At 41.8% G+C, this 22,061-nt stretch overlaps 2 protein-coding genes across 17 annotated transcripts in view; both read left to right on the top strand.

Annotated features, from left to right (window-relative positions):
• Positions 1-6,402, top strand: part of LOC110509851 (glutamate receptor ionotropic, NMDA 1) — a 29,069-nt gene extending 22,667 nt beyond the window's left edge. For 9 of the 12 annotated variants that reach the window (XM_021590999.2, XM_021591005.2, XM_021590996.2 and 6 more), the window contains one exon: positions 3,206-6,402. In XM_021590999.2, the coding sequence (XP_021446674.1) occupies positions 3,206-3,274 (69 nt within the window). In that variant the 3' untranslated portion in view covers positions 3,275-6,402. The remainder of the gene's footprint in view (positions 1-3,205) is intronic. The other 3 variants (XM_021591011.2, XM_021591010.2, XM_021591008.2) reach the window with 1 other exon arrangement.
• A 5,527-nt stretch (positions 6,403-11,929) lies between these two features.
• Positions 11,930-22,061, top strand: part of LOC110509849 (ectonucleoside triphosphate diphosphohydrolase 2) — a 54,665-nt gene continuing 44,533 nt past the window's right edge. Inside the window, exons 1-2 of one of the 5 annotated variants that reach the window (XM_036967368.1) lie at positions 11,944-12,026; positions 12,524-12,663. Coding sequence is in view for 2 of the 5 variants with exons in the window: in XM_036967365.1 (XP_036823260.1) it covers positions 11,943-12,062 (120 nt within the window). In the remaining 3 variants the exon portion in view is untranslated. Of the gene's footprint in view, positions 12,664-22,061 lie in introns of all 5 variants that reach the window. The other 4 variants (XM_036967367.1, XM_036967366.1, XM_036967365.1 and 1 more) reach the window with 4 other exon arrangements.

The raw sequence follows: 22,061 nt of genomic DNA, 5'->3' as shown, positions 1-22,061 counted from the left end.
CCTCTGTCTTTTCTACCGCCATTCCCATCTCTTAATTGTGAGAGAGACCCATTTCTCTCACCCATCCTACATGGCTCAGCAGCCATGGCCACATGTCTGTCAGTCCACCATCGATCAGCCATCCAACCAGATGCCATTTGTAAGCCGATGCCCCCTACAGGATGCTAGGCAGCAGTGCAGGGCAGAGCAGGGCAGGGACTTGAGCTGGTGTGCTGGCAGTGGGGAGAGCAAACGCAGGGCCAGGCTGGGCTGGCTTCATGGGATTAGTGGGTGTAGTACTGGAAGAGAGGGTAATTCAGCAGTCTGTCTTGCTTGTTTGGGCTGCTCTTCCTCCCTGCCAATGATCTGGATGTGGTTTTGACCAATTTGTCTCTTGGTGACTTTGTAGTGTGTGTGTATTTGTGTTAGTCTCCTGTTTCTTTGATTGCCTGATCCTGTTCAATCCATCTTTTATACACTTAAATCCTGCACTTCCGTTTTTGTTTGTTTGTTTGTTTTGATTTCAAAGCATGTGCCAACGTTATGCCATTTGCCAAAGTCAGTCAACCGTTCTGAAAACAAACTAACATATTTTTTTTTTACCAACAGACCATCTATTTCAGGATTTTCTTCGTGGAGTTATATTATTAGATCTACTGTCTACTTTTGATTTGTCATGTTTACTTTGTGATGTTTGCAATCATATTGTCTGACAAAAGGATTTTCTGTGTCAATTTTGCATGCCTTTTAAGGTCTATTTCTAGGTTGTTAACGCAGGTGGTTCTATCGTGTCTTCCTCTGTTTGTTGCCTTTCTCGGCTTGAGATTCTTGGAAACATCACGCTTCTATTGTGTCCGCAGCTTAGACCCACTATAAAAAGAACTCAGGCCTTATTCACCTCTGTTTCTATTGGAGCCTTGCTGCAGCACAATAAGAGTGGGATGCTCTCTCATTTTCTCCACAGTCCAGTTGGAAGGGCCTGCTCTTTGCTGGTGGGGAGGCTCCTTCACAGTGGTCTGACAATCCAGTGAACGAATTGCAACGTTCTCTGTCCTGCTGTTCACCCTAACATAGCTGGCTGATGTCCAAAATCTGAGTTAACCAGCTATGCTCAATCGGGATTTAGCTGAGAGTTGCACAGTAGATATCAAAGCTTTTTGGTTTTCCTTAATTACATATTGGCCAAATCGAACATGGAAAAAAGGTCTCTGTTGGTCTGTCTTTGTTTGATTTTCTCTTTTTTTCTTGATCTTATATCTATTGTCTCTGACATTTAGAGTGATGTTATTCCTTTGATCCAAATCAAAACTACAAATCTGCCATCCGCCACCTACTATCACCTGGAGGTGTTTCTATAGAATTGGTCAACTATTGGAGTGGAGAAGATGGAATGACTGTTGCTGTTGTGGGAGGTTTGGGATGGTGGTTTGGGAGTTATCGTGCTCTTACACAAATCTATGGTGAAAAAGAGAAACCACACAAGTTACAACTAGATTATAACCAAATATGTACCATCCTCAATCTTTGACCATTATTTTGATTTTATATAAGTGTTCTTCTTTTATATTAATGGTTATCAATGGACTTTTGAGTGTCAGTGTCCCTCACCCACATGCCACACTGCTCCTCTCTCCCTCTACAAGCATGTGAATTACTGTTATTGTTGTCAGTAGTGGTACTAGCAGTAATACTAGTAGTTGAGGTAGATGTAGTAGTATCAGTAAGAGATATTATTTTAGTACTAGTAATTGTAATAATACAGAATTCATTGTGGTAGTGGCCATACTGTAAGTATTGACGTATTGAAGGGTCTCTCTTTTGCTGGTCCACCTTCGGCTAGTAGGGGGTGCCCTGAAGTAGGCCCACGTGGACGTCTAAACAGAGGTTGTAGCCCTGTGGTGATGCAACGTTTAGATCTAAGTGTTAGGTCTTTTGTAATTATTCGTCAAACATCTGTGTTTTTTTAATATCTATAATACCCTATGATGATGTTGACCCTTGACTTAGCATGGTAGTTGCATCCTAACTTATAAAACGCAATATGGGTCAATGCTTGAAGAAAAACATCAACACAGCTTAAAATGAGACAATCATCAACATCTAAAATAATAATAATAATTTGCGGATTTGCGAAATTGACACACAAAATAGATTTCATCAGGAATTAAAAAATGTATTTTTGTGAAGATATAATGGATGGAGGTACACGGTGGATTATGATTGGCTTGTACTGAAGTGACCCTGTTCATCAAGCCATTTTCTTTAAGTCTTTTCACAGTGTGAAAAGGTGATGTTAATCAGGTTTTTCCAACTTTTACACTGTAAATCGGAATCAATGGCAAAGTAAGTTGGATTTCGATTTGACATGTTGGAAACAACGCTGATGAAAACAGTATGTATTGTAGACAGCATGATTCAGCACAGTGGTATGGTATGGAATTATAGGAAGGCAACAAACTTTACAAAAACACTCCCTTATATTTTGCAAGATCAGTTCATGGCCATATTTGCAATGTATAAGGAACAATCCACAGCAATTGCAGTGGTTAGTGACATTGCTACTGCGTCAATTGCTAAAGGAACCATCCTTACCATTGTCAAGTATGTTCCCTGACATTAAGCCCAAGGCAGATTACACAATCAATGACACTAAGTTACGCAATCCCAAAGTCACAGTTGCCATAGTAACTGAGCACCTGCATGGAGCTGGGTATGTTGCTACCCAGCACTGTAGATACCCATTAAAATCAACAACTCTGCTCCTCTGGAGTACAGTGAAATATGGCCTGGAAGTAAGAGTCCAACTGCACAGCACTTTGAACCAGCCGAGAGGCTCAAGCATAAACCATATTTTTCTCTCAGCTTAGCTGCGGAAAATTAAACAATGTCTACATACAGTGGTCTTATTTTTTGGCTGATTCAACTGTGTTCTACGCTCTGGGCCTTACCTCCACACCACTGTAGTAATATGATAACCCTCCTCAGACAGAGCAACCAACACATGTATTCCCATGGTTGTATTGTACTAATCTGAGAAACCCACAATGGAACCAAAATGTTTCCACCTTTCCTAACTACACTGGGGGGGGTTATAAAACATCTCTGCTTCGACGATTCCGACTGAAATGGGGCATAGATGTTCTCTTCTATATCAGACTTCTGTTTAGGGCTTTTGTAGGGGACTGACCGTGGCTCAGTTTTTCTCATGTTCTCTCCATCTCTGCAGCAGTACCCACCCACCGACATCACGGGCCAGCTCAACCTGTCCGACCCGTCTGTCAGCACGGTGGTGTGAGAGGGACAGAAGGAGAGAGAAACATTCACTCCTTGGAGAGAGAGAGAGAGAGAGAGGGTGGGTGGACAAAGAGAGGCTTCCCCCAGCTCGCTGCATTATTGGATCCATCACTGCTGAAGCTTTTTGTCCCATTGGCTTTACAGTGGAGCCATGGAGATAACCCTACATTGAAGAAAGGACTGATCTGATCATGGCACTTGTTACAGCTGGATCTAGCCTGGCATTAGTCAGCTCTAGGGTTCTGAGCTTACTTACACATACTGTGTTTTTTTTCTGTTTTCTCTAGTCACGCTCAATTTATGCTTAAAACAGTCCTATCTTTGTCTAATTTTACTTACTGCAGTGCAGACATTGTGGTGTTGGATACAACTACTATTTAATATATCTACATTATCAATGTTGCTGTTTAAAAAGTCCTGTTTAGTTATATGACTGAAGTAGAAAAACAAGTGGACTTAAGCACTGTACATATCATTTAACTGACAAGAACTGACTGTAACACACATTATTATTTCACAGTATGAAAGGTACACTGCTAAATATCAACGTTTAAGAAATACCTGTCTTTTAACTCCACATATTTAAATAAAATATGTCTTTGATAAGTTGGACATGTTTTAATAGTGAGAACATAAACTTCTGTGCCAATATAATATTTTGAAGCAACGATACTAGTGATGGAAGCATGCATGTATTGTAAATGCATACCCACTGGGCACAGACATCAGTTCAACGTCTAGTTTGAACTTACATTTTGTTTTTGTTTTCAACTAATGTAAATGTAACGTAAAATCTACAAAACATTTCACCATGTCATTGGATATAGATAAACATTTGGGTGGAAAAAAACAGTGCCCTCACGCTGATGACTTTTTACAGTCCAATCAGTTTTCCACATTGATTCAACGTCATCGCATAGATTTTTTTGGCATTGAAATGACATGGAAATAACGTTGATCCAACCAGTTTTTGCCTAATGGGTAGATGCAAATGAGTATTTATTTAATGAATTATTTGTCCCCATGGTGTTAATACTGATACTGCTATTCTAATCACGTACGTTTTCTGAGATAGAAAAATGGTGATCTTTGTTTCGATTTTATTCTTTGCCCCTAAATAATGAATTGAATAACTGTCCAGTCAGTATTATCCCTTAGCGCCCCTTGAAAACGTTCTGCCTGTGACGTAACGTTCACATTGACCTGTATTTGGTCCAATGAGGTCTTTACACCTTTGGTATCGAGAAAGTGGCAATACTATATTCTTATTTGAAGGGGATTTTCAGTCACTAATCCAGTTCGAAACTATAGGAAATATGTTATTTGTTATCACTCTCTGAAAGTACACTATCAATGTTTCGTAATCCTGGTCATTGGGACCCAAATGGGTGCACATTTTTGTTTTTGCCTTAGCACTACACACCTGATTCTACTAATCAAAGGTTTGATAATTAGTTGATTAGTAGAATCAGGTATGTAATGCTAGGGCAAAATCTAAAATGCCCACCCATTGGTCGTATTCCCCTGCTCAGATGTTGCTGACACATGTGAGATCTTACACAGCCTGGATAGGTATTTTACATGTTAGCTTACCACATCATATGTAATAGCAATCTGGTACCAGACTCCACAGTCGATGACATGACACGCAACCATTGGTTGATGCATGCAATGTCTGGGAAGGGGAACATGACCTTTGTTATCGGCCATATGTTTGGGAACACCCTCTCCCTTGCTTTCATTAGTCTTTCTCATCTCCAGTTTCAAGGGGTTGCATCAAAGGGCCAGGTTTTTCACCCAACCAGCACTTGGTATTTCATGCAAAAACCTCCTACCTGTGCACAACAGTCTGTCTTCCATTTGCACTTTGGTATGTCTTACATGGAAGGAACCCAAGTGAATTGATAATTCAGCTTAACTTGCAGTCTTTGTGCTGTGAGGTTGTGTACATATCTTGGTTAGATGCGAAAACGGGCCGTTTCCCAGGCTCTGGAGTTGAGAAACAACTGTGGCATGTTGAAAGAAAGACTATTGCACAGTTCTGGCATGGCACTGCAGAGCACTTTAAAGGGATACTTCGGGATTTTGGTAATGAGGCCCTTTATATACTTCACCAGAGTTATCTACTTTGCCAAGTCATGGATACCATTTTTATGTCTCTAGTATGAAGCAAGTTAGAGGTAGTTTCACGAGTCAATACTAACTAGCGTGCTAGAAGATACCCGTAGACTTCCAGTCATTGCACTAACACTAGTTAGCAATTGCACTACCGGTCGTTAGCAACTTCATTCAAACTGCACGCAGAGACATACACATTTTATCCACGAGTTCATCTGACTGGGGAAGTAGATAAAGGGACTCATTGCCAAAATCCCGAAGTATCCCTTTAACTTGAGGGCTTCCTCATACTGTTCCCATAAACAAGGCTGATTGAGATATTATTATGCATTCAGCAGGCAAGTACATAAAAATGTATATGAATAGTAGTAGAAAAAGACTCACAACAGAGATTATAGTCTAATTGTTATAATATGAGTATCTCATACAAACACACATTTCTTTATTTGTTTGGTGGCCAAGTTTTTTATGAAACATGTAGACTGTAGTACTTCGCTGGAGAAAAAACATATATTTGTCTATTTAAAGCACTAAAACAGCATTTAGTTTCTGAATGTGAAATTGGATCATTTAAAAAGTTACTTCTGGTCATGTTCTCATTCTGGCCTATGCATGCTTATGTGTGTTTAGCAGTATTCTTTTTTGGTTCTTGAATGCCTATTGATTATTGGCCATGCAGATCTTGTTTCGTTTTCTGAAACGCATACTATGAATGCAATGTAAATAGAATATTGCACTTGTCGTAATACTGCTGAAGAGAATGTCATTTTCACACACACACACACACACACACACACACACACACACACACACACACACACACACACACACACACACACACACACACACACACACACACACACACACACACACACACACACACATGCACTGTACACATTTTTAAGTTTTATCTCCTCAATTATAAAGATGATATAGAAAATGATTTTCAATAAAATAATATTGTTTGTATAGATGCACTTGTAAATAAAATGTACCTATTGCCAAATGTAATTATAGATACTTTCATTTTTGCACATATACAACGTAGCCTACACACATTGCAATCTAGCTTGGGACACAACATCTGACGTCTGTATTGGTTGGACTCCCTGAGTTGTGCATCATTTTGGCGGGTGGCGATGGAAAATAACCCTACCACAATATAGCCGGCAACAAGGCATATGTACCAGTAACTGCCAAAATGAAAGGAAACACCAACATAAAGTGTCTTAATAGGGCGTTGGGCCACCACGAGCCAGAACAGCTTCAATGAACCTTGGCATAGATTCTACAAGTATCTGGAACTATTGAAGGGATGTAACACCATTCGTCCATGTGAAATTCCATCATGTGGTGTTTTGTTTATGCTGGTGGCACCGCTCCAGAATCTCCCATAAGCGTTCAATTGAGTTGAGATCTGGTGACTGAGAAGGCCATGGCATATGGTTTACATAGTTTTCATGCTCATCAAACCATTCAGTGACCGCTTGTACCCTGTGGATGGGGGCATTGTCCTCCCACGGGGGAACAGCCATGGGAGCTGAAATAATGGCCTCCCCAGCATTTTTATACATGACACTAAGCATGACGGGATGTGTATTGCTTAATTAACTCAGGAACCACATCTGTGTGGAAGCACTAGCTTTCAATATAGGCCTACTTTGTAGCCTATCCCTAGAGCAGAATTGGGTAGCAAATTGGAGCCCTTTACACCTCCTTGCCCTCAGAACAGCCTCAATTGGTCAGGGTGTCTCAATCTATGTCATGGAAAGAGCATGAAAAAGCGAAAACCTACAGGATGGTAGCTCTCCAGGAACCCTACAATACATACAGTATATTATGAAGGCACACAACTTTCACTGGGGACAGCTGTTTCAGGCAGCTGGATTTAGGACCACCCAGACACCACAGAGAGGGCGGAAAGGCTGTGTGAAGGCAAAGTTTCTGAAAGGCTGGCTGGACCAGCACGGGAGAGTTGAACAGAGGCAGCTGTAGAGCAAGCAGAGCAGCAACTGGCTACTCTTTAGTTGACTGATGTAGCTGACAAGGTAACTGCTGTATAACTTAAAATAAATAAAACTAAACTAGTGTTTTTTCCCAGTGCTGAGCTAATATTGTAATTGACATGCAACGTTGGCTAATATTTCATCCCCTCTTAACTGGGGTGAATGAATTAGATAGCTACTGTAGCTACCACAGTCAGTTCAGCTCTAGCTCTAGCCTCTAGAAACTAGTTTTTCAACCACTCCACAAATTTCTTGTTAACAATCTATAGTTTTGGCAAGTCGGTTAGGACATCTACTTTGTGCACGACACAAGTAATTCTTCCAACAATTGTTTACAGACAGAGTGAATTAGAAGTGAAATAATCTATCACAATTCCACTGGGTCAGAAGTTTAAATTCACTAGGTTGACTGTGCCTTTAATCAGCTTGGAAAATTCCAGAAAATGATGTCATGGCTTTAGAAGCTTCTGAAAGGCTAATTGACATAATTTGAGTCAATTGGAGGTGTACCTGTGGATGTATTTCAAGGCCTACCTTCAAACTCAGTGCCTCTTTGCTTGACATCATGGTAAAATCAAAAGAAATCAGCCAAGACCTTAGAATGAAAATTGTAGACCTCCACAAGTCTAGTTCATCCTTGGGAGCAATTTCCAAACGCCTGAAGGTACCACGTTCATCTGTACAAACAATAGTACACAAGTATAAACACCATGGGACCACACAGTCGTCATACCGTTCAGGAAGGAGATGCGTTCTGTCTCCTAGAGATGAACATATGATGGTGCCAAAAGTTAAAATCAATCCCAGAACAACAGCAAAGGACCTTGTGAGGATGCTGGAGGAAACAGGTACAAAAGTATCTATGTCCACAGTAAAACGAGTCCTATATCAACATAACCTGAAAGGCCACTCAGCAAGGAAGAAGCCACTGCTTCAAAACCGCCATAAAAAAGCCAGACTATGGTTTGCAACTGCACATAGGGACAAAGATCGTACTTTTTGGAGAAAAGTCCTCTGGTCTGATGAAATTTTTTAAAACTGTTTGGCCATAATGACCATCGTTATGTTTGGAGGACAAAGGGGGAGGCTTTAAGCCGAAGAACACCATCCCAACCGTGAAGCAAGAGGGAGGCAGCATCATGTTGTGGGTGTGCTTTGCTGAAGGAGGGACTGGTGCACTTCACAAAATAGATGGCATCATAAGGGAAGAAAATTATGTGGATATATTGAAGCAACATCTCAAGACATCAGTCAGAAAGTTAAAGCTTGTTCGCAAATGGGTCTTCCAAATGGACAATGACCCCAAGCATACAACAAAGTCAAGCTATTGGAGTGGCCATCACAAAGCCCTGACCTCAAACCTATAGAAAATGTGTAAGCAAGGACCAAATACTAATTGGGAATGTGATGAAAGAAATAAAAGATGAAATACATCATTCTCTCTACTATTATTCTGACATTTCACATTCTTACAATAAAGTGGTGATCCTAACTGACATAAGACAGGGATTTTTTACTATGATTAAATATCAGGAATTGTGAAAAACTGAGTTTAAATGTATTTGACTAAGGTGAATGCAAATTTCCGACTTCAACTGTTGCTATGTGAGATGGCTATTATTACTATCTAACAGCTGTTTGTATGGAAATGTTCTGTAGCCTTTTTGTCCCGTTTCAACAGAAGTAAATTCATTTAGTTAGCTTTTGCCACTTGATGTATCGTTAGAGAGAGCTGGCCAAAACTAGGTAGGGATTATTTTTGCCTCATTCACACTAGACCTGAATCAAACGATGAAACCAGCGGGCAAACGATTGAAGACCTATAATTCTGACATTTCTTTTGTGCAATGTGAGTTTTTATTAGAGTCAGGATAGCAATGTAATGTTATCGATTTGTCAGTTTTCCTAGCTAATTGCCTACTTTTAACACTAACACAGTAATAAACAGCTCTACAGGCTTCACCGTCAGGACACAATACTATGATCATCATGTCTTAACAGGATCAGATGGTGACATGTGTCCCAGTAAGGGTCAGACAGCCAGTCTACAGAGCTCAGGTGAATTTTTCAGTATACTAACAATAACAATATCAGTGAATGATACAAAGTTCCATCTTGAGTTGATGGTTGGACCTACAGTAGCTACAGGACAGCTTATTACAGTCTGGGATCTGGTTCAATTACTGAACCATTGATTTATTCTTGGAAAATATAATGTATAAATGTTCACCAAGTAAATCTATGTCATGCCTCATTTTAGGAGGATCAGATTGTGCCGGGTCTCAGCAGGGTCAAGCAGCCAGGGAAGTCCAATCTGTGATGGAGCAGAGGTGAATTTTTTCAGATACAACACTTTATTATCTTTGTGCAGCAACACTGGGCAACGCAGATGGTTCAAAGATTTAAACTATTGTATAGCAGTCTGGAGAGGCCTGAAAATAGCTGTGCAGTGACAATCCCCATCCAACCTGACAGACCCTGAGAGGATCTGCAGAAAAGAATGGGAGAAACTCCCCAAATACTGGTGTGCCAAGCTTTTAGTGTCATACCCAAGAAGACTTGGGGCTGTAATCACTGCCAAAGGTGTTTCAACAAAGTACTCAGTAAAGAGTCTGAATACTTATGTAAATGTGATATTTCTGTTTTTTTTAAACATTTCTAAAAACGAAACTGCCTCTGGAAGCAACATCAGGACACAAACTGTTCATCGGGAGCTTCAAGAAATGGGTTTCCATGGCCGAGCAGCCGCACACAAGCCTAAGACCACCATGCGCAATGCCAAGCTTCTTCTGGAGTGGTGTAAAGCTTGCCGCCATTGGAATCTGGAGCAATGGAAACGTTATCTGGAGTGATGAATCGCGCTTCACCATCTGACAGTCCGACGGACAAATCTGGGTTTGGCGGATGCCAGGAGAACGCTGCCTGCCACAATGCAGAGTGCCAGCTATAAAGTTTGGTGGAGGAGGAATAATGGCCTGGGGCTGTTTTTCATGGTTCGGGCTAGGCCCCTTAGTTCTAGTGAATGGAAATCTTAACACTACAGCATACAATGACATTCTAGACGATTCTGTGCTTCCAACTTTGTGGCAACAGTTTGGGGAAGGCCCTTTCCTATTTCAGCATGACAATGTCCCTGTGCACAAAGCAAGGTTCATAAAGAAATGGTTTGTTGAGATTGGTGTGGAAGAACTTGACTGACTTGCACAGAGCTCTGACCTGAACCCCCTCAAACACCTTTGGGATGAATTGGAATACCGACTTTGAGCCAGGCCTAATTGCCAACATCAGTGCCCAACCTCACTAATGCTCTTGTGGCTGAATGGAAGCAAGACCCGCAGCAATGATCCAACATCTGGTGGAAAGCCTTCCCAGCATGGAGGATGTGCTGTTTCTCTGTGTAAATTTACATGTGTAGTTGTAGTTTTTTTTTTTATTGTTATTTTTTAAACTTTTGTTTTAAAAACTTTCCCTTGGGAATAAATAAAAAAAGGTGGAGAAAAATGTGTTTTGGGAGAGAGTTTAGGTATTGCCTAGACTGTTGGGGGTGCAGGTGGCTCAGGCTAGCTCGGCGGTCTGGCAGAAATTTTATATAGAGGATGTCTTAAAGAATGTGTTTGATTGTTAGGCTATTAGTTAAAAGTGCAACACTATATTGATTATTGAATTACTTTTTATCTAGTTCAGTCTTATCAATCACTTAAAAACATATTTAACAATGATCTCTTGCCTAGCTTGATGACTGGGTGCATTTTTTCTTAATTTGAGTTGTTCTGAATAGAGAGGGCTAGAAGGGCCATGGGTTATATTGGATTGTGTAGAAATGCAGGAAATTTGCTTTAGATGCCAGACCCCTCGCAAAGTTATGTTCCCCCCACTTCTAAAACCAAAGTTGGGCCCCTTATATTAAGGTATTTTAATGTTGCGTGAACCCCATCCACGCGGCAAGCTAAATCAAGCTCTTTCGTTTTCAGTGGCTGGAGGTGGGTTCAGTGTTGCCAGCTCCTCAGTAAGGAAAGTAGCTATTGGCTGTCCTAAAAGTCACTAGAAATCGCTAAATGATGTCATTACCTAATTTGCATAATTGGCCATGTGTATGTAATTGTGATGGACGCTGTAGGTGAGAGGAATAACGTCGTGGGAGGGACAAAACGTGAGTGAAAAACACTAGAACTACAAATGAACTTTCTTCTGTAATTTTTTAATTTTTTTATGTCACAATTCCAACCCTCCTCCTCTATCCGGGCTTGGGACCGGCAAAAGTGACCCAAAAGAGACACTCTGGCGGAGTTACTTTGGTTTGGTTTTTAACCTTATGGTCCACTTGGGAGCCTACAACAAGTCACAGTAAAACATGAACATTTTTAACCATAACATTTTTAACATAAAAAAAAAATACAATCTACATTAATACATTAACAATCTAAATGGACCAAAAAGAGACAATATAAAAAAAAATGTCAATGGCAATGTGAGAAAATGATGTTCGGGTTAATAAAATTTAAAATATGGAAACCAGGGCGGGGTCAGCCAACCACGGCTTCCCGCATGCGCGATTCATTTGCAGTCTGGACGCGGAGGAGTGCTCTGACTGAAGCTGGGAGGGACTGCTATGCGAGGACTGGGCCGCCTGTGAGTGCTTTGGGACAGGGGTGCTCGTTGAGAAGAGTAAGAACGATACGTGCTTTCACGTCTCCAATAACACCAGAAAGGGGTCTGAATACTAAAGGGGTCTGAATACTCGCTAAATATAGCGACACATTCGCTAAGTTGGCAACACTGGGTTTCCACTAGATACCACAGCCACAAAGATATGTCATACTACTTCAATATTGACTATATTGTAAAAAATCATGAAAACACACATTTGCTTTATGGTCTTCATTTAAGGTTAGGGCTAGGCATAAGGTTAGCAGTGTGGTTAATGTTAGGTTTAACATCATATTTGAAGAAGAAATGATAGAATTAGGCGGGGTTTATAATTTTGTGGATGTGGTAACTAGTGACGACCCCGGAGGTGGAGGCTAGGACAGCAGGACGTTCTCGCGCCTGCTCATCAGGTAGAAGGTTTCCAATTGGGTGTGGCTTACGTATTTTTGTTTTGTTTTTGACTGTTGTTGTTTCTTCAGAGGCGATATGGGTCGTGAATCGTTTTTTAAGTGTTAGGTATATCATATGGGACTATTTTATAGAGAAATATACCTAGACGTGTTAAAACCGTCCACACCTGTTTGGAGCTGAACCTCATCTGAGTTCTGGAGTTTGTAAGGTAAGAAGCTCGACGAACTCAGGGCTTTTCCTTTTCAGTCAAATATGTAGACGGTCATTTACAGTATTCACCCGCAGGGTTGTGTGCCGTTACTGTACAGACTACTTCTCTTGTATTTAAACAGTAACAAATTGCAACAACAAACATGTCCCAATATTTAGCCCATATCCGTTTGTGACTTACTGTGTAGAAAAATAATTTACAGAATATGGGTATGTAGGCCTAACTTTAGAAGACTACTTCACTGCTGAATCTACTGTACTAGTTCACATCAACACCCACAGATTCAGTCTTGAGACTGCATAGCCAGACACTTTTTGATGTCTAGGTTTAAAAAAAATGACAGTACAAACTGATGTCATAATGGCAAATTGTAGTAATAGTAGGCCTAGAGTATCAATAAGAAGTAGTATGACACTACCATTGTCTTTTGTCCAGCTTGCCTTAAGTTCTCAAGTGAGATCTATACAAGGGTCAGGATGGCTGAGACTGAGCCATGGATCAGGGCTGGATGTCCATGGGAAGCTACTGTCCATCGCCTCCCTGTCTCATGGATCAAACAATGGCTGTGGCATCCTCCAACCTCCAGACCCAAGGTTGAAGACCTGGAGAGACATTATGCAGGACTGTTAGAAGACAGCACTACCAGTCCCTCCAGTTGCTGCTCTCGCCAGCGCATCCTCCTGGCCATCCTCATCATGGTGGCCCTGACAGTCATGGCACTGCTGCTACTGTGGAACTACCAGTGCATCATGGTGTGGCACCTCTGCCAGGAAGAGCACTCTGGCTTCCCTAAGATGATGGAAGGGGGTATAGAACTGGCACGTTGGGGGAGAGACTAGGGCAGCTTGAACAGGTTTAAGGAGTGATAATGCGAAAGCACATTAACCCTATCCAAACATATACACTAGCTAGCTCATTTTTGTCCTGATTTTGTTTGTTTTTCTGCTTGGATTCTATGGTGCCATACATTTTGCACAATGTTAGTTTTTCCATATAAGTTATGAACAGGTGACAGGTTTTTCAGTTACTGTCAGATTTGTTTGTTTGAAACTCAGGTTCAGAAATAAACAAGGCCAAAAGTATGTGGACAGCTTATTCCAAAATCATGGGCATTTTAATATGGAGTTGGTCCTCCCTTTGATGCAATAACAGCCTCCACTCTTCTGGGAAGGAAACTTGATGTTAGAACATTGCTGCAGGGACTTGCTTTCATTCAGCCACAAGCATTAGTGAGGTTGGGCACTGATGTTGGGCGATTAGGCCTGACTTGCAGTCTGCGTTCCGATTCATCCCAAAGGTGTTCGATTGGGGTGAAGACACGGCTCTGTTGGTCAGTCAAGTTCTTCCACGCCGATCTTGAAAAAACATTTCTGTATGGACCTCGCTTTGTGCACAGGGGCATTGTCATGCTGAAACAGGAAAGGGCCTTCCCCAAACTGTCGCCACAAAGTTGAAAGCGCAGAATTGTCTAGAATGTTGTTTGCTGTTGCATTAAAATGTCCCTTTACTGGATCTAAGGGGCTTAGCCCGAACCATAAAAAAACGCCCCAGACCATTATTCCTCATCCACCAAACTTTACAGCACTATGCACTCGGCCATCCCGTTCTGTGAGCTTGTGTGGCTTACAACTTCGCAGCTGAGCCATTGTTGCTCCTAGACGTTTCCACTTCACAATAACAGCACTTATAGTTGACTGGGGCAGCTCTAGCAGGGCAGAAATTTGATAAACTGACTTGTTGGAAAGGTGCATCCTATGACGGTGCCACATTTGAAAGTCACTGAGCTCTTCAGTATGGGCCAATCTACTGCCAATGTTTGTCTATGGAGAGTGCATGGAAGTGTGCTCAATTTAATAGAACTGTCAGCAACGGATGTGGCTTAAATAGCTGAATCCACTCATTTGAAAGGGTGTCCACATACTTTTGTATAAATCACACTTTCAATGGTTTATTTTTGCCATGTGTATTACTCAAGCTGGAATATATAAACTCTAATGCTCTTATTTCTTTTGTGAATATTAGAGGGTGATTTTATATTTTGTAAGTGTTCCTACACTAGAAATAAAGATACCTGTTTGTCATATTAAGCTTGACGCAAGTTTGCCAACCTACTATAGTTTTGTTGTTGTATTTTACCACAAGGGGGAGTTATTGTCCATAAATAAAACATCATCAAGTCCCAGCTCTCAGATGTTTCAAGGTGCAGCACTAACTGTTGTTTTGCATATCTTTTGGGGTTGAAGGTGGTCTCACTGATTTTCCTGCTAATTTAAACCAAGGGTTGGATAAAAATAAATAAAACAGTGTGGCTCTCAAATGGACTGTGTGTCTACATTGTGATGCCTCTGTGTGGTCAAGCATGGGGGGAAATGTGTGTGCGATTATGTGAATGTGATTTTCACTTGGGTGGTATCGGGTGTAATCATTCCGCAGAGTTTTGCAACAATCTTTTTATTCCAAACGGAAAATGTTTTGTAATGAAAACAAGAGTTTCTATTGGACAAGTTCATGTAGCTCCTTCGTCATTTCATTCCATTTGGTTGGTTCTTAAACGGTAAATGGTTTCCATTGCAAGACATAACGAATACATCCCATGCAAGTGTTCCTGTCATAAGTGAGTCTTGTGGAACACAGTCCATTCTGACCCTTAGATTCTGGTGTCCCGGGGCCCTGTCTGGTTTGAGGAAATGACCATTTGTCCCTTGGAATTGGCTGTTTAGCCATGTGTGTCTTTAAGGATAAAAGGTATGTTGAGCGGACACAGGTCCTTCTTGTTAAGGACCGGTAGTTGTGCCATTCTTCAGGGGATCAATCACAGATTTTCCAATGGAGGCAATGAGGCATAAGCCCAAGGGATGGAGGGGAAGTAGACACATCGGAAGGCTGGTAAAGAACATTCTGAAAGTGGACAATAGGACAATCCCTGTTTATGTCATCAAAATTGTTTTACGACTATCACACTATCTTGTATGGTGTCTTATTGTCGTTCAAAAAGGTGAGGACAAATTAAAACATGGTCATTATTGCACTTGTTGTGGAATGAAGTTGCCATGTAGGCCTAGTTTATAATGCCAACCATCATTTTTCCAACACTGGTGCAATGCTGAACTAGCCCACCATCTTTATTGTCCCCGGCGATGACAACCGGGAGGGGACTGTGGATCTGTCCCAGTACGTTCGTTTGTGTGTTCTTTCTTACAGTCGTCACACGATAACTCAGACAGCACTGGCCCGATTTTCTTAACAAAACTTGGGCGAATGATGCGTCTTGCCATAGAGATCCAGCATTTACAAAAGTACACTGATTTTGCAGATTGTGGCGCTATAACAAGATATTGAAAATGCAAAGTTTGAAACGTCAAGCCCATTCACCCTGTTTGACCTAAAGTAATGAAATTCGGTACATGGGTCCCTCTCCTCAGAAGGAACAAATGAGCCCCAGGGTCTGCCATGATGGATTTTCCGTCATTTAGAATTTTGTGAAAAATAATTTACGCAACTCTTCAGGCAGCAAATGACCTATTTGCACAAAACTTGATATGTGGCATCTATGGACAAAGGTGTCTCAATGCAATATTTTCCAGACTAGTGCTTAAAACAACATTCAGCCTTGGCAATACAGCCATACCAGCCCACATCAGTGTGTGTCTGTCTGACACTGTTTTTCCGTCTTTGTTCCTCTGTTGTCACTGTGTCTGTCTGTCACTCTTAAGTGTTAATTGCTATAACATATAGAGCCAACAAATTAAGGAACTGGCAGTACATCTGTGTCTCTCTGTTTTCTTCATACCTACACTGCACTCACCTCTGAGCTGTGTCTGCTAAGCCTAGCATCCTTTCCCACATCACTGGTACCAGAAGACCAGAGGATCACACTGCCTGTGCTGGGTCGAGCAACAACCTAGTTGTGAATGAATAAACACATTTATTTGATAAAGAAGAAAGATTATTTAACCTTTTTTTTTTACATTGTAGAATAATAGGGAAGACATCAAAACTGAAATGACATATGGAATCATGTAACCAAAACAGTGTTAAACAAATCAAAATATATTTCATATTTGAGATTCTTGAAAGTAGCCACCCTTTGCCTTGATGACAGCTTTGCACACTCTTTGCATTCTCTCAACCAGCTTCATGAGGTAGTCACCTGGAATGCATTTCAGTTAACAGGTGTGCCTTGTTAAAAGTTAATGTGGAATTTATTTTCTTAATGCATTAGTAGTGTTGTGACAAGATATTGTTGGTATTAGTGATGCACTGATATGACATTTCTGCCCAATACCGATATCCAATATTTTCCTTGCCAGAAAAACCAACACCAATAACCGGCAGGGTAGCCTAGTGGCTAGAGCGTTGGACTAGTAACCGGAAGGTTCAACCCCCCGAGCTGACAAGGTACAAATCTGTCGTTCTGCCCCTGAACCCACTGTTCCTAGGCCATCATTGAAAATAAGAATTTGTTCTTAACTGACTTGCCTAGTTAAATAAAGGTAAAAAAATAATAATTTAAAAACAATTTTAGCGGCCTTTTAAGCATTCTAGTACAGTTAAATAGTTGGACTCAGTGGTCTAAGGCACTGCTTCTCAGTACAAGAGGCGTCACTATAGTCCCTGGTTCGAATCCAGGCTGTATCACATTGTCCGGGCCATCATTGTAAATAAGAATTTGTTCTTAACTGACTTGCCTAGTTAAATAAAGGTTACACACACACCACACTGACCAAAAAGTTATTTATGTCCCCATTACCAGTAAAACATAATCAAAACCAATTTCTTTCACTTACTTGCTGTGCTGTTTCGTGGTTCATTTGTTCAGTCATTTCATTCATAACCAGGATTTCTATGTAACACCGTTTGGGTCTTTGCGTGTCAAAAAAGATACACGTCAAATAACACTATTTGACGTGTCAAATAATACAACAATCTGTTGGTAGCTAACTATTAGCTAGCTAACTATATAGCTAGGTGTCATCATCTAAAATAACCCAAATTTATAAGACAGTTCTTATTTGATTTATTAATGGTGGTCGGACCCATCTATGTGAAGCTAGCCACAATAATGATTATCCACAATAGTGGACTTTGCAGGTAAGCCTTCAAAATAAAAGTATGGCATTCTACTATTTGTATTACTGTCAATGCCATACTTTTGTTTTGAAGGCAAACAGCAATTTCCACCATTGTTCCTAATCCTTATTGTGGCTAGCTTCACAAAACAACCCGGTGTGGTCGAGCCTCACTAGCCAGATAGCTGGCTGCTTATAACGTTAGTTTTTGGCAACAGGGTTAAGTTGCCGACTAGCTATTTATTTTCATGAAATGAAGTTCAATTTCAATAGGCAAACAACAAGTGGCAACCTAGCTAATACTTACAAGGATTCCTAAATCATTGCTAAGATTGAATGAAAATGACTGCAGGTTCTACTGGTCATTGTTTTCAGGCTGATTGTATGGGGGCTAGCTAGGTACTAAGCTAAAGATAGCTACCCCAGACTTTGCGGTCGAACAAATGATGCTTAATTACCAGCGCGATATTGTAAACACATTGTTTGTGGCCGGTGTTTGCTTGTTTGCAGACTTTTGTACAGCTTTGACCGTGCTACTGTATCTTTTTTGACAGGCAAAGACCCAAATGGCATTCCATCGTATGTATGCTGTGAAGCTAATAGCAGTGACGCTATTACTGTGTAACTCCGGTAGGGCAACATCTGAAAAATAGCGCACTTGGTAGTGTGGTCGAGCACCGGTACAGTCGGCGAAAACCAACATCACCCACAACAGAGAACGGTTGATTGCCAAGGGCAATGAATTCCATTATCTTGGTATTAATGGATTAAGCCTTTTCGTTGTCTCGCTGAAGTTTTGTTACTCTTTCAAATGACTGCTCAACTTGTGGTCTGTTCGATCCACACAGCAGACATTGTGGGCTAATTTAGGAATGCTGTGTTGCATGAATAGCGCCAAATTTTACGTGGCGTCATTACGTCATGTACCTCCGTTCTATAGGTATGCACGTCAGCTTTGACATCAGTTTTGCACATCGGGGTGTCCATAAATGGCAAGAACAGCACAAATAAGCAAAGAGAAACGACAGTCCATCATTACTTTAAGATGTGAAGGTTAGTCAATCTGAAAATGTCAAGAACTTTGAAAGTTTCTTCAACTGCATTCGCATAAACCCCAGGAAATCTTAAGTCGTATTACATACACCCGGGAAGAACTATTGAATAAAATAACGTCAACTTACCAACATTACGACCAGGAATATGACTTTTCCGAAGCGGATCCTCTGTTCGGACCACCATCCAGGACATTTGAGCTAATTCCAGTAGGAGATCCAAAACAACGACCCCGCAGAAGGGACAGATGAAGCGGCCACCTGGCCAGGCTCCGTAGATATGCACACCGCTCCCGAGTATTCTACTAGCCAATGTCCAGTCTCCTGACAACAAGGTAGACAAAATTTGAGCAAGGGCTGCCTTCCAGAGAGACATCAGAGATTGTAACGTGTTGTCGGAATCGGTTCAGCCACCGGGCTTCTCCATGCATCGCGCCGACAGAGATAAACACCTCTCTGGGAAAAGGAAGGGCGGGGGGGGGGGCTTTATGATTAACAACTCATGGTGTAATCATGGAAACATACAGGAACTCATGTCCTTCTGTTCAGCCGATCTAGAATTCCTTACAATCAAGTGCCGGCCATTTTACCTACCAAGAGAATTCTCATCAGTTATAGTCACAGCTGTGTACATTCCCCCTCAAGCAGACACCAAGACGGCCATCAAAGATCTTCACTGGACTATATTCAAACTGGAAACAATACATGCCGAGGCTGCATTTATTGTAGATGGGGATTTTAACAAAGCAAATTTGAGAATAAGTACCTAAATTCTTCCAGCATTTTGACTGCACTACATGCATGCGCAATACCGTCGACCACTGCTACTCTAACTTCCGCGATGCATACAAAGCCCTCCCCTGCCCTCCCTTCGGGAAATCCGACCACAATGCCATCTTGCTCCTCCCATCTTATAGGCAGAAACTTAAATGGGATGTACCAGTGACAAGAACCATTCAATGCTGGTCTGACCAATCGGAAGCCACGCTTCAAGATTTTTTTGATCACGTGGACTGGAATATGTTCCGGTCAGCCTCCGAGAACAACATCAACCAATACGCTGACTCGGTGAGTGAGTTTATAATGAAGTGCATTGGAGATGTACCCACTGACTATTAAAACCTAACCTAACCAGAATGGCGGCATTCGTGCAAAACTGAAAGCGCGTTCCACCGCATTTAACCATGGAAAGAGATCTGGGAATATGTCTGAATATAAACAGTGTAGCTATTCCCTCCGCAAGGCAATCAAACAAGCGAAATGCCAGTACAGGGACAAGGTGGAGTCGCAATTCAACAGCTCAGACACAAAACGTATGTGGCAGGGTCTACAGGAAATCACGGACTACAAAAAGAAATCCATCCACGTCACGGACACCGACGTCACGCTTCCAGACAAACTAAACACCTTCGCCCGCTTTGAGGATAATACAGTGCCACCGTCGCGGCCCGCTCCTCTGTGGCCAACGTAAGTAAAACATTTAAATGTTAACCCTCGCAAGATTGCTGGCCCAGACGGCATCCCAAGCCGCATCCTCAAAGCATGCACAGACCAGCTGGCTGGTGTGTTTATGGACATATTCAATCCCTCCCTATCCCAGTCTGTTGTCCCCACATGCTTCAAGATGGCTACCATTGTTCCTGTACCCAAGAAAGCAAAGCTAACTGAACTAAATGACTACCGCCCCGTAGCACTCACTTCTGTCATCATGAAGTGCTTTGAGAGACTGGTCAAGGATCATATCACCTCCACCTTACCGGCCACCCTAGACCCAGTTTGCATACCGCCCCAACAGGTCAACAGACGACGCAATCGCCATCACACGGCACACTGCCTAATCCCATCTGGACAAAAGGAATACCTATGTAGGAATGCTGTTCATTGACTACAGCTCAGAATTCAACACCATAGTCCCCTCCAAGCTCATCATCAAGCTGGAGGCCCTGGGTCTCAACCCCGCCCTGTGCAATTGGGTCCTGGACATTCTGACGGGCAGCCCCCAGGTGGTGAAGGTAGGAAACAGCATCTCCACTTTGCTGACCCTCAACACTGGGGCCCCACAAGGGTGCGTGCTCAGCCCCCTCCTGTACTCCCTGTTCACCCACGACTGCGTGGCCATGCACGCCTACAACTCAATCATCCAGTTTGCAGACAACACAACAGTAGTGGGCTTGATTACCAACAACGACGAGACAGCATACAGGGAGGAGGTGAGGGCAGTCGGAGTGAGGTTGTTTTTCTGATACCAATCACTCAACGTCAACAAAACAAAGGAGATGATCGTGGACTTCAGGAAACAGCAAAGGGAGCACCCCCTATTCACATTTAATGGCAATGGAGAACGTGGAAAGTTAAGTTCCTCTGCGTACACATCACAGACAAACTGAAATGGTACACTCACACAGTGTGGTGAAGAAGGCTCACAGCGCTTCTTCAACCTCAGGAGGCTGAAGAAATTTGGCTTGTCAAAAAACAGATGCACAATCAAGAGCATCCTGTTGGGCTGTATCAAAGCCTGGTATGGCAACTGCACCACCTTCAACCGCAAGGCTCTCAAGAGGGTAGCGCGGTCTGCACAATGCATCACCGAGGGCAAACTATCTGCCCTCCATGAGGCCTACAGCACCCGATGTCACAGGAAGGCCAAAAAGATTATCAAGGACATCAACCATCCGAGCCACTGCCTGTTCACACCGCTACCATCCAGAAGGCGAGGTCAGTACAGGTTAGAGGTTGACCGATTATGATTTTTCAACGCCGATACCGATTATTGGAGGACCAAAAAAGCCAATACCGATTAATCAGCCGATTTTTATTTATTTATAATAATGAAAATTACAACAATACTGAATGAACACTTATTTTAACTTAATATAATACATCAATAAAAATCCATTTAGCCTCAAATAAATAATGAAACATGTTCAATTTGGTTTAAATAATGCAAAAACAAAGTGTTGGAGAAGTAAATGTGCAATATGTGCCATGTAAAAAAGCTAAAGTTTGGGTTCCTTGCTCAGAACATGAGAACATATGAAAGTTGGTGATTCCTTTTAACATGAGACTTCAATATTCCAAGGTAAGAGGTTTTAGGTTGTAGTTAATATAGTATTTATAGGACTATTTCTCTCTCTACCATTTGTATTTCATATACCTTTGACTATTGGATGTTCTTAGGCACTATAGTATTGCCGCTATAACAGAATAGCTTCCGTCCCTCTCCTCGACCCTACCTGGGCTCGAACCAGGAACACATTGACAACAGCCACACTCG

This window comes from Oncorhynchus mykiss, chromosome Y, assembly GCF_013265735.2.
Source record: "Oncorhynchus mykiss isolate Arlee chromosome Y, USDA_OmykA_1.1, whole genome shotgun sequence".
NCBI classification, from domain to species: domain Eukaryota; kingdom Metazoa; phylum Chordata; class Actinopteri; order Salmoniformes; family Salmonidae; genus Oncorhynchus; species Oncorhynchus mykiss.
Note: the sequence above shows the minus strand (reverse complement) of the source record. Positions and strands in the feature narration are given on the sequence as shown.